The 13,914-nt window shown below is 37.8% G+C and overlaps 1 protein-coding gene across 1 annotated transcript in view; it reads left to right on the top strand.

The window, feature by feature from the left end:
• LOC124594358 (esterase FE4-like) overlaps positions 1-13,914 on the top strand; it is a 158,286-nt gene that overhangs the window by 26,450 nt on the left and 117,922 nt on the right. Inside the window, exon 7 of the mRNA XM_047132726.1 lies at positions 1,640-1,799. Coding sequence (XP_046988682.1) covers positions 1,640-1,799 — 160 coding nt within the window. The remainder of the gene's footprint in view (positions 1-1,639; positions 1,800-13,914) is intronic.

Below are 13,914 nucleotides of genomic sequence, written 5' to 3' on the forward strand. Positions count from 1 at the left end.
ACGTCAGTTCTAGTATAATATATTTGTCCAATGAATACCCGTTAATCATCTGCATTTTTTCTTGGTATAGCAATTTTAATGGCCAGTAGTGTAGTGACACTGAAGGGTCTCAAACGTTTCACGTACATTATCAGCTCCCCTATGTAAGTTTACTACACACACGAGACGTCAGTGTGAATGAAGTTGTCTGTCCAGAAGCAGTAACTGCAGACCAATTTGGTCAGGAAAGGTCAGTGTCTTCGAGCGTGAACTAGTCCTTCGACGCCACTTGAGTAATAGGTCCATCAAGGACATTTCAGCCCTTCCAGAGTGGCACAAGTTCACTGCTGGAAATGTGATTGTAAAACGGAAACGCGAAGAAACAACCACAGCTTATCCAAGAAAAGGTAGACCTCACGTACTGATGGACAGGCACCATACCTTACTGCGGAGGGTGTCTGTAAAATCAGAAGAAAGAATCATTCGTGAGCTTCAAAATGCAACCAGCAGTCCAACGCAATGACTTCGCAACCAGCCCTATGACTGTGCATAGAGAGTTAAAAGGAATGGAGTACAATTGTCGAGAAGCTCCTTATCAGCTGCACATTTCTGTAATGATTGCTGAGAGACCCTTGAATTTGTGTCAATAGCTACGCCACTGGAAAGTGTGGTCACCTTACTGATCTTAAGAAAACGGTTAATGCTGAAGGATGTGAACACATTTTACATCATTACAGTAGAGGAACACATGGGAGACAGTTATTGCGTGTATCAGTATGACAATGCACCTCGTCATATAGTAGCATCGGTGAGGCAATTATTTGTTGACAGTAACATTCTTGAAGTGGACCGGCCTGCCCAGATTCCAGAACTGAAACAATGGAACACCTTTGGAATGAGCTAGAACGTCCAGTTCGGTCCAAAACCCAGAGTGATACATCACTACTTCCCTGATTTCAGCTCTTGTGGAAGAACAGAGTGCAGTTCATCCTCAGTAGATTTCAAGCCGTCGCAAAGCGTTTGATGGGCGCAGACCTGATCAGATAATGTATATGGTTCGCCAGTACAGGACAACGTAGTGTGCCTACCCCTGTCTATGCATGCAGGGTTTTGGAGGGAACAAGGTTGTTAAGGTTTGATGTCCCGTCGATGACGAAATAATTAGAGACCAACCACAGGCTCGACGTGGAGGAAGGATTTAGAAGAAATTCAACGGTGCCCTTACATGAGCTGGACTAAGCAAGGAAAACCTGGTTCTGGATGGCAGAATCGGCAAGGATAGTACTTTCCTCCAGAGTAAGACTCCATTGTCTCAACAAATGTGACACATCGCTCCATTAACCGAGATCTTGAGTGTAATGGTTCTGGTGGCATACAGTGTGTGTTTTCTACACGTTATCCGAGTTCTAGAAAAAGGGAAGCAGTACAGCTAAAGCAAGACACGTGGACGTCATTTAAGGTGGTCAGGTCATTGTCAGTGTAAATACTGGGCATAGGAACACGAGTTCGGCCCGGAGTCATAATTACCCGCAAGAATACTGAAAGAAGCTAACTTCAGCTACGGTCAGTGGAAGATCGACAGAGAGCTACCATCTGGTGGCAGGATCATTATCTTCCCTTCGTTCCGTTAAGACATCGAAGTAGGTCGCCACCCTTCCAGCCCGGAGGCTACGGGAAAGCTTTTGGGTTACTCATCTCCCGTAAATTGTCGGTCGTCGGCTTCGACAGATTGTTCGTCTACACACCAGATGCAGTCAGCTTAGACAAAGGTACACAAGAGTGTGTCGAGCACCATCAGGTTAACTCTCTCTTTTTTACAGGTGAGCCGTAGCTTGGCCTGGAAGGTAAATCAAGAGGCGTGATCACTTTGTTCTGCTGTCGTACGCTTTACAGTTCTTTCAATATCGTGGAAAAAGGAGCTATATGGGAGCGCCAGGTTTCTCGTTTGGGGAGAAGCTAAATTTGGAGCACGTACTACATAATTTCATGTGTACTGAGGTACAGCAAAAGTAGTACACGAGTTTTATTAATAGGGCTGCAAATTAACTGACAATGGTACATTAAAAAAGGATGTAAAAGGAAGATTGACTGCAAGAAAATGAAGTTTTCTGAAATACGGGTTGTTTTTTCTTGCTTTCTATTTTGGTCATTTTTTTCCTACTGGTCTGATGCAGTTCACCACAATTTCCTCCCTTCTGCAAATCTCTTAACCTCAGAGTAACATCTACTCGCAACAACTTTGGTTATTTATTTCTTTGTTGTGCTTATTCTGATCTCTGTCCATCCCTATAAATTTTTTTCCATGCAGCACTGTCTAGTACAGCGGTTCCCAATCTGGGGATGGTTACCGCCTAAGCGGTAAAATGCATTTTTCTGAGAGATAAAATGAAAAGCGATCAGCTGTGTCTCGGTCACGGAATTAAATCATATCTAAAAGATAATTGCAATTATTACTATTTCATAAGACTATTATTGGTTTAATAGCAATAATTACATTTTTTACAAACACTAGTAACGACGTGTGACAATGTGGCGATATCACAGCTTGTGAAACGAACGTACGAACAACATCTTTCTTGCTTAATCAACCCAATACATACATATTTCGTGCCATACATCTATGACAGAGAAACTGAGACACGTACGTCACATATGCTTAAATGTGTCGGTAGTGCAGCTAGTTCCCTTAGTGGACAAGATATTTCTTCATTATCAACTTCGAAAACACACAAACGAACTATCTGACAGCGCAACACAGCAGTAATTAAGTAACGGCTACTACTGTCGTAGGACCTACACATTATACTTACTGTTAGTTCCAGCGGTAAAACACGAAGCACTGGTTGCCCGAAGTCTTCCAGTTTCTGTTAGTTTAGAAGTATAGAGCCCAGCAGCCGAGTGGTTTCAACTTGGTTGATTTTAAGTGGGGAGATATAGTTGCACCAAGAGTTGCTAGTTCATGTTTTAATAAAAAACCTAAAAATCATACACCATTTATCTTTCGTCATTTTAAAAACGGAAGTGTTGATTGAAAACTCTTTTTCATTCTGAAGTCTAGTTAGGTGCTAAGATTGATGATGGTAGGGCGAGGGGGCTGGGGTCGCTAATAGCTAATATCTGATTACACCAATGGTAATGATCTCAGAAACTTTGGGAAGCACTGCTCTAGTACAGCTCTGCAACTGAAGTTATCCCCCCTTCCTTAAAAAATGCCCTACCACCCAGTCCTTAGCGTTTTCGTTGTATTTCTTTCCTAGCCGGTTTTGTCGACAACGACAACGTATGTTGTCCGATCAGTTCACTTAATTTTCCACATACACCAGAACATCAAATTTCAATCGCTTAGAATTACTTGAAAGTGATACTTCCATAATAAAGGGTACTCACAGGCAGAAAGTTGAATACTTTGAAATGTGACGCTGCATAAGAATGCTGCAGACTTCATCAGTGGGTCGGTTACCATATTTTCAGTCACTGAACTGAATTGGAGAGTAAAGATGTTTATATCACAAATCGACAAAAAACAGAGATATGTTGATAAACTACATTTTGAGACGTCAGCTAACAGTACAGTAAATAATGGTGGGAATTAAGGTTGGGAAGGGGGAGGCGGTTTTAGAGAGAGCCTAAGGCCTGACTACAGGAAACAGGTTTAAATACGGATGTACACTGCAGTAGCTCTGGAGGGATGTGGCAGTAGACCAAGGCTCGACTACAGTAAGTGGGTAACAGTAATTAGGCACAGCTAAATGAACTTTCACAGTATGAACTGGCATGGAGAGGTGCAGAAACTACATTAGCAACAATGACGGGGTTAGTACAAGTGGTTCAGTTTATGAGGATGACGTATTGCAAAATTATATGTTCACTTTTCTGAGTGAGTCTGATGCACAATGATGCCTGACGAAATAGTGTGGACTGTCGAGACGAGGATAAGACGCTACACCTAATACGATTGAACGTACGTAGGACGCCATAGGCATCCCACCGCCAACACTGCTACTGAACTGTGGCTTCTAAAGGCGTCGATAGAAGTGGTACTTTGGTAAAGCACTCAGGACGTCGGTTCAGATTTGGATTCTCCGTGGTTTTCATAAAATGACTGAGGGAAATGCCAGGATGATTGCTGTGTAAATAATACGATCAGTTTTCTTTCCAAATGCGAGCTTTACCACGTCTCCAATGACTTCGGCCTTGACCGGGACCGAAAATTCTGATCTAACTTCGTGTTTCATGAAGTAGTTTCTCCAGTAATGGAACACTTTACTGTAAAGCATGTACAGTGAGCTCTCATGTCGAGTTTGCTCCTTCATATATTCGTGTTACTTTGCCACGTACCACGATGGTATAAGGACGTCTCGTAGTGTACCTCTTCATTATATTTGGTGTACCTGGAAGATCCCCCAACGTAGTCACATGAACACAGGAAAAATAAACGTGTACCTGACGGTACATTCTTACAGCTTGTAACCTCCCCACCGAAATTTAAAAGAAATGAAATGACAATATTATATAGTAATGGGAGCCGAGTGTAACCTCCCCACAAAAATTTGAAAGAAAGAAACTTGACAATATTTAATTATGAATGCTAATGGACATTACGCTAAGCGTAACCTGCCCACAATGAAATGTACCGACAATGGCAACAAAAATGTGAAATTCGCAATCTGACTCAAATATAAATTCTTCACCAAAAAAATTAAAGTCCATTCAGTGACAAGAAAATTCAATTAAACCGAAATATCGGTCTTTGGCCCTGTGTAAAACAATCAGAATTAAAGTCTTACCTCAGAATAAATGGATGTCACATTTCTGCTCTTGTTGTTGCGCACCGCTTGGAGGAACTGCATTGCAAATAATAATATTCTCTTTTTTTGTGATTTTAGTGAAATTTTTCTTCAAAAGAAGTGGAATGAAATGGGAAGTGCAACGAAATCTTTAGTTCAATAAAAAATTAAATTTTTGAAAAAATGCTTTTGAAATAAAAATTATTATTGGGGGACTTGTTGGAGAATAATTACAATAAATAAATTTTTACATTATCTAATGATTATATTAATTAATGGTATACCTTATTCACCATCTTGACCAATGTTGCCGACCGCCTACATCACACAACCGCACTGGGCTGCTACTACTGACCGACCGCTCTGCATGACGACTATTAGCGTACTGCACGCGACGACTACTGACAGAGTACTCTCTCAACTAGACAGAGCTACAGACTCGCAACGACTGACTGACTGACTGAGAACCGCTCGCAACACTCGCGCGGTCAAGCGCATACTCTCTGGTCACAGATGCTACAATGCCTCGCCATCGCTGCTATGTTACATACGTGTTTCATAACCCTCCACTGGGGGGGCAAAAATTTGGCAGCGATGGTGAGTCATTTGGACTTGCCAATCGAGGCAAAAATTTTTAATTAATTAATAAACTTCTACAATTTACAGAATATTTAAATGTTGTGCACACGCACTAAGTACAAAATATATCAGACAAAGACAAAATGTGAGTACAAAACATAGTAGCAAATCAGAAAAGTATATACAAATTATTTGACAGATAACAAAGTGCACAGGCACTGAAAAAATTCTTTAGCATATTCAGAACAAATGAACAGATTGGCAAAAAATATTATGTTGAAAAGTGACATGAGTGCACATGCACTGCAATTGAGAACATATCAGCAAATGATGAAATGTATATACAATTAGTAACAAATGACATAAGTGCATACGCAATTAAGTATTGAATATACAGAATAGTACAAATCATATTGAAAAATGAGAAAAGTGCACAGGCACTGAAGTTCAGTAGAAAACATATTAACACCTAACATAAGTGCACATGCACTGTAGTTCAGAACATATCATTACAATAAAAATGTATATACAATATAAAAGACAAGAGTGTACATATACTGTACTTCAGAACAAATCAAAAAAAAAATGTCTTTAGTATTTTCGCAATAAATAAACATAATGGCAAAAAAAAAAAAATCATGTCCAAAGTGCACACGCACTGAAAAAATGTCTTTAGCATTTTCAGAACAAATAAACATAATGGCAAAACATCATGTCGACCAGTGTCATAAGTGTACTCGCACTGGAGTTCAACAAATCGAAAAATGTATAACCTATGAACATAAATGATGTTACCAAAAAATTTTTTCTTTATGTGACAAGAATCAGGATAGGAAACGGAAGGATTGCATCATGGTTGTAGCACTTTAGATTGCACACAGCTGTTCTGAAAGTCCATATCTTTCCACAGAAGTACAACACCAAGTGACACAATTTGAAGCTCTTTTCCCATCAGAATTTATCAGTGTAGCCAAGACACTGAACTGTCGTAGTAATGTTCCATATTTTCATTTTGGCAGTACATTACGTACACCAAACAGTTCGACCATGATAACGTCTTCATCGCTCACGGTGGTGGACAGCATGTCGTGTCAACACCACGCTCTTACAAGGCACACCCACGTAGAATTAGTGCAAAACCAAAGATAGTGCTCCATGATCACTAGGATAAACAGGACAAATGGACATTGCAGTAATTCAGGGTAGTTAGCTTATGAGGATAAGGACATTATGTCACATAATATTGACAATTACAGACTTCATTGATAGTTTGTGGCATTCATAGCCCAGTTATTGAACATTTCTGTACCAAGTATGTAGTATTACAGAAAAATGTTCATTAATTGTTTTACATAGAATCAGTAGCCTTCTTTTCCTGGTTACAAAGTATTATGAAATAATCGCATTCTTTTCAGTTACAGAATATAATTAAGAATCATTAACCTTCTCCTAATTACAGTTAATTAATCATTTGTCATTCCAATAATAATCATTAGCCTTTTCCTAATTACAGTTAATTGATCATTTGTCTAATTACAGTTAATTAATCATTTGCCGTTAATTAATCATTTGTCTAATTACAGTTAATTAATCATTTGTTGTTAATTAATCATTTGTCTAATTACAGTTAATTAATAATTAATCATTTGTCGTTAATTAATCATTTGTCATTCCAAAAGTAAGAATCATTAGTCTTCTCCTAATTACAAAGCATTATTAAACAGTCACATTCCTTTCTGGTTACAAAGTATCAACATTGGAAACAAGAGCTAATCAATGGCATAATTAATAACAATTCGTGGAGTGACATTAATTATTGGCACTCAGTGGCCAGCAAGTATTGAATAGAATCATCATTCAGTATTATTCAGATTATTACGAAGTCATTATTAAAAATCAGTTAATTACAGTCATAGCATTAATAATCACAGGCATTATAAGTAGTATCCTTACAATAAACAGTGGCAGTTATTAGCTGGTGACAAAGCATTATCTTAAATATATACTTTTTTTTTGTCTCATTAAGAAGTCATTACTCAAGCGACATACTATTCAGAGCTAATCAGTATTATTCAGTATTTTCTCAAACTGGTATCACTATTTGGTTTTTTTTTTTTTTTTTTTTTTTTTGCAATGCATTGCATTGGGATCGATAATTAATTGCTGAGACATAACACTATTTGCTTTTGACCTATTGCTGCAAACGAGGATAGGTAACGTCATTCGTCATGAGTCAGCTGTACCAAGGTTATGTAACAAGGCAGTATATGTGATCACATTTATAAATGATAGACAAAAATGGGTAAAATATAAAAAAAAATGCAAGTACTAGAACAGGTATAATAAGTAACAGGTTTAGTAAGTATCATGGAAAACTTCTCCTGGAAAAATTACAAAATGGATTATTGACCTGAAAGAAGAAACGCACACTATGCTGAAAAGTAGTGAACTTCGAATTAACAGGTAGTGAAATGTGTATAAAATATGTTCCATAGCTGTCCTTTCCAAAACTTTCCGTCATCCTACTATGCAATGTAACACCTGCTGTCAAAGCAAACTGCAACAAATACTTAAATAACTACATAGCATAAATACATAACTTCAACATTATCCTCATCTGTAAAGAAAAAGAAAAACTTCATTATCCATCACTTCATTATCCATATTATCATAACTTCATTATCATCATCACCTGTAAAGAAAAACTTCATTATTCATAATACCATTTCCTTCATCATTATTCATCAGTATTCATTATCATCTGCAAAATCACTTCATTACTCATTATACAACTATTCCTTATCTCTAGCATATTTCATCATTAAAACTAAGATGTGTAGTTCAGTCTGACAGCCTGCATCAATCACCTTGTAATCTGAAAGAAAAAATTAGTTAAGACTGCTATTCTGTGATGAGTACAGTATAGTCTTGTTAATGCTTGTTAATCCTGATCCATTTACTCTTCCTCATAAAGTTATTGCATCTCCTTTCGTTTATCCCGTAGGTGAAATTCCCATTTCTGTTGAATTTATTTCTTACATGCATCATTTCTTTCTGAAATTGATGAGCAGAGATTAATGTCTTGCATTTAAATCATATACCCACTAAATAATGACTGGTTTATGGTGACACAATTAACCATACAGCATAACATGACAGAAAACGTAATATGTTAAAGACGTTGACAGTGTTCAGATGCAAAAATGAACACAGAATAATACAATGCAGTAGCAAAAAAAAAATGAAAAACAGTCACGATGTTGAGATATCATAGGGCAAAAAAAAAAAAGTCAAAGTCGACTGGTGTGTGTTATATCTTAACTATTTCACAATACATACAAACAAAACTGGAGTACAATCATATACACAAAAAAGTGGAAAATGTGCACGGTCTGATGTGTAACGACAAGAAAAGCGACCTGCTAACCTTACCTTGCCGGGCACTTGCCAAGAAAAAATACGATAATCATCAGTAATTAGTCAGGTGAATTAATTGCATTAGTAAATGACATCATAGTGTGTTGAATCATACAGTGGTTTCACTCAATAAACGGTTTAATGTTTGAGATATGGTGATTGCCTTTCGATTTTCTGGTTCTCAAAGTTTCGACGTGTACAACATTGGGATGGGGAATGCTGCGAATCCGATATGGACCTGCGTATAGAAGTTCAAATTTACTGCACTTACCTTTTAATTTGCTGGATAAATAGTGTGTACGTACTAGTATCTTCTGTCCAACGTGAAAGTCACGGCGTGTACAAACCTGTTTTTGCTGTCTTCTCCGGCGCTCTGCGGCACGTTTGATGTTGTTCAGCGCAATGTCAATTATTTCGTGGTGTCGTAACCGACGAGATGTAGGAAATGTTATTAATTCTTTAATTTTGTTAGGTGGTTCAGCATTTTTCAGTATAACAGACGGAGATAGCATAGTGGATTCATTTGGAATGGAATTAATTACATCTTGGAAGGAGAGTATGTGTGTATCCCAATCAATATGTTTTTTGTGGCAGTATATTCGGCACAGTTTACCAATTTCTTTCATTAATCGTTCACAGGGGTTCGAAGAAGCGTGGTACTTGGATATATAGATCGGAGAAATGTTTCTGGCTCGTAACATGCGTGTCCATACGCTACTACGAAATTGAGATCCATTGTCAGAAATTACTCTCATCACATGCCCTACATGAGATAGAAAATGTTTTACAAATGCTTTCGAAACAGTTTTAGCAGTAGCTTTGCGTAACGGAGTGAAAGTAACAAATTTTGAAGTGAGCTCAACAGCGACAAAGATGTAGCAAAAACCTCTGTTAGTTCTCGGAATCGGACCAAAAATGTCTACTGCGGCCATGTGTCTTAATTTAACAGGTATAATGCGATATAATGGAGGAATATGTGAAGTGGTGTCTGATTTAGCTTTCTGGCAAATTTTACAAGACGCTAAAACTCGTCGTATACGTTTCTCCATGTTGGTAAAATAACAGTTCTGTCTCAGTATAAGAAAACATTTTCGTGCTCCGTAATGTGCGTAACTTAAATGTGTGTACCAGATTAATTTGTTAACCAGTTCGTCAGGAATGCATAATAACCAATTGTTGCTGTCAGGATGAGAGCGGCGAAACAGAATGTCATTGCGTACAGTGTAGTGGTTTCTAATCGTAACATTATTCTTATCTTGCCAAAGCTGTTTAATTTCTTTCCAGACATTGTCTTTGTTTTGTTCTTGTGCTATGTCCTGTAATGACGATGAAATAAAGTTTTCAAATGCAACTTGCTGAATGTACATGACACTGAAATTTGTTTTGCAGAAGTTGGTTGCTACGTCTTGCTGATTGTTGCCGAGAGAACGCGATAGTGCGTCTGCTATAACATTTTGTGTGCCGGGAATGTGAACAATCGTAAAACTAAATTCTTGTAAATATAGTTTCCATCTACTTAATCTGTCGTGAGTAAATTTAGCTGAAAGCAAAAATTGTATAGCTCTATGGTCTGTGTAAACGGTGGTATGTCTGCCATAAAGAAAGTGCCGAAATTTCGTAAAAGCCCATACAACACATAATGTTTCAAGTTCTGTAACGGAGTAATTTCGCTCAGCAGGTGACAGAATGCGGCTTGCAAATGCGATGTTTTTGATTACTATTGAACCATCTTCTTCAATTTCCTGGAAAATATGTACGCCTAAGGCGGTGTTGGAACTGTCGGTGGCAATGGAAAAATTTCTAGTAAGATCTGGGTGCGATAATAGTGGTGCATTCAACAAAGCATGTTTCAGGTTCATGAATTCAGAGTGTGCTTGCTTATCCCAAGACCAAATACTGTTTTTACCTGTTAATTGGCATAGTCTAGGCGTGTCTAAAGCAGAATGGTGAATAAATTTACGAAAAAAATTAATTAAGCCCAAAAAACTGCGTAATTGCTTCTTCGTCGTAGGAACGGTAATGTCACGTAGAGCTTGAAGTTTTTCCGGATCAGGTGCAATGCCTTCTGCTGAAATCACGTGTCCAAGAAATTTTATCGAAGTTTTGCCAAAGTGCGATTTACTAAGATTAACTGTAAGTCCTTGTGCATGAAAAGTTTGTAACAGTTGTTCAAGAATCAGATTGTGTTCGGACCAATTAGCTTCTGCGATAAGAATGTCGTCTACATACGTCGTAATTCTGTCTTTAAGTTCTGTCGGAAGTATAGTGTTCAAACCGCGAATAAAAGCTGCAGAAGAAATAGTTAAGCCGAACGGTAGTTTGCAAAATTGATAACAGTCGCCGAAACAGAGAAAAGCTGTATATTTCCTGCAGTTCGGATGAAGTTGAATTTGCCAAAATCCCGATTTCAAATCTAATGTAGAATAAATAGCTGTACCGTGAAATTTCTGTAAAAGTTCCTCTAGTGTCTGTGGTCGATCTGTTTCATTAATAATAATGTCATTAATGTGACGTGAATCAAGTACAAGGCGAAGTGAGCCATCTTTTTTCTTAACAATATGTAGCGGGTTTATGTACGGACTAACTGCCGGTTCAATAATTCCTTGGTCGAGCATATCCTGCAATTCTTTTTTAACTTGTTCTCTATGAATATACGGAATAGGATAATGCTTAGCTTTAAATGTATCGTGCTGTTTCACTTGAAATTCATACATAAATCCGGACATAGTACCAGGAACATTGTCAAAAACTGGAGCTTGCTGTAAAAGAATTTTGTGTAACTGCGTTGGTTCGTCGACTGTAGTTGCACTGCTCTCTTTAACCTTATCAGAAATCAATTGCATTACGTCGTAGTCAGCTTCGTCTGGAGTATTATAGTTGTGTACGTACGTATCTGTGAACAATGTGCGATTACAATCTATGTTACGTGTTGCGGAAATGACCTCTGTGCGGTTAATTGTTTGCTCTTCCGCAGACAATGAATGCTGAAACTCTAAGCCAATTGTACATTTTCGTCCTTTAGCATTAAATAAGAATTTTGAAAATCAACCACTGCATCGTGTTGTACGAGAAAATTAGTACCTAAAATTACGTCTGTTGTCAATAAAGGAACAATCCAAAAATTAGAGTGGAAAGTATGACCTCCAATACAAAATGATAAATGCGTCTGTAATTTAACGTCTACACCTTTACTCGATACTGCTCCTTTCACTTTTGTTTTGCCTAAAGGTAACGTCGGATAAGTATTCTCTTTGTTGCACTCGTTGAAAGTCTCCTCATTAATTACTGATATAGGTGATCCGGAATCGATTACTGCTGAAAATTTCGATGAACCAATTTTAATTTCGATAACAGGATGTGAAATGGTTTTCTGAATAACTGGTCTTTCCTGTAAAAGAGTGTCTCTGATGTCGTCAAAAGTAATTACATTTTCGTGAACAACATTTTGCGTGTCAAAGGTAGTGCTTGTGTTATTAGAAGATGCGTCCTGTGCAGTATTTAGTCAGATTCTATCTGACGTGTTATTATTATTAGGAGGATTCTGTGGCATTTCGACTATTTGAACTGTCCTATTACTTCTTCCAGGCGTGTTACGCTCTGGATGGTACCTACTGTCGGGTTCATTCATGAGAATATGTTCTTGCGTATGATTTTGCTGTTGGTATGACCGACTGTTGTTAGATGTTCGCTGAAAATTGTCCTCATTATTTTTACGTCTGTCGTAATAGTCATTCCTATACGGTGCATTACGATAGGAATTGAAATACTGTCTTCTTTGTACGTAGTTGTTTCCTTGCTGACGTACGTTACTATTTGTTGTATCAGGGACTATACGTGCACGCGGCGGAACATTAAAGCCTGGTTGACCTTGTGCATTCCATTGTTGGTTAGGTATGCTAACCGGCTGGTTTTGATGTTGTTGTTGTGAAATACCTCTATTGTTACTAAAGTGCGGTTCCTGTTGCTGAAAATTTTGACGATATTGATAATTAGAATTTTGGCTGTTATTAGAGTTTTGGTAGTAGTCGTTCCTAAAGCGTCTGTTATCTTTCCTATTGAAATTACGTGTCTGATCATAATTGCTGTACTTTTGTTGACCTTGGTTATTATACGAAAAGTTTTTGTTTACAAAAGAATAATCAGATTGCTGTACTTCCAAGAGCTGTAAAAGATCTCTGAACGCTGAAATATTTTCTTTTTGCTGACCTGTTAGAAGTGACACTCGTAATGACCGTGGTAATTTAGAAATGCATAATTGTATAAGTGCGGATTCACTGTACGGTTCACTTAGGTACTGGTTTTGTTGTACCATGTGCTCAAAAAATTGCGTCACACTGGGAAAATTGGAGTTCTCGTAATTCGGCAAACTAATTAACTGATCTTTAATTCCGCGCTGTGTCGTCTTCGACCAGTACGCTGACAGAAAAGCATTCTGAAATTCCTCTACTGAATAGCATTGCCTCGCGATCGGTCTCATACGAGTTGCCGGTTCGCCTTCCAGAAAACTGCAAATAAATTCAAGTTTGTGTGTTACAGGCCAATTCGGTGGAAGAGCAAAGCTAAATTACTGAATCCAATCCAGTGGGTGAATCTGCGTTCTATCGTTTTTGAAAACCTTAAACTTTCTCACTGACAGAAAATGTTTGTAGTCGAAATTATCATCTCTGTGTGATGGAACAGGTTCAGGATCGTACGAGAATCTATTGAACTGTGGTTGATCGGAATCTAAGTCCCGTACTCTCTGTAGATTACCCAAATTATACGCACTGCGTGAGTCTGACACATGTTCATAAAGTGGCGTCTGTTGTGGCATGTTATTAACTGAAATGTTTTTCATCTCTGTTACTTCTTGTTGTAAATTTGATAACTTCCTACGTAACGTGTTGTTAGATGAATCGATCTCATTAATTGTCTGCTGTAAATTTTGAAATTCAGGTGTTTGTATAAATGAAACCGGTGCAGTATCGTCTGATTTATTGTCATTAGTATTTTCGATAACATCAATACGACTGGCCAATTCATCACATTTTTCAGTCAGTATCTTAACCTGATCATCGGTTTTAGAATCAGACGCATTAATCTGTTTTTGCAACTTACGCGTAGTTTCGCTCAGTTTTTTAACATCAGCTTTGATGACATCGCAATCCTGTGT

This window comes from Schistocerca americana, chromosome 2 (genome assembly GCF_021461395.2).
Source record: "Schistocerca americana isolate TAMUIC-IGC-003095 chromosome 2, iqSchAmer2.1, whole genome shotgun sequence".
Classification (NCBI taxonomy): Eukaryota; Metazoa; Arthropoda; class Insecta; order Orthoptera; family Acrididae; genus Schistocerca; species Schistocerca americana.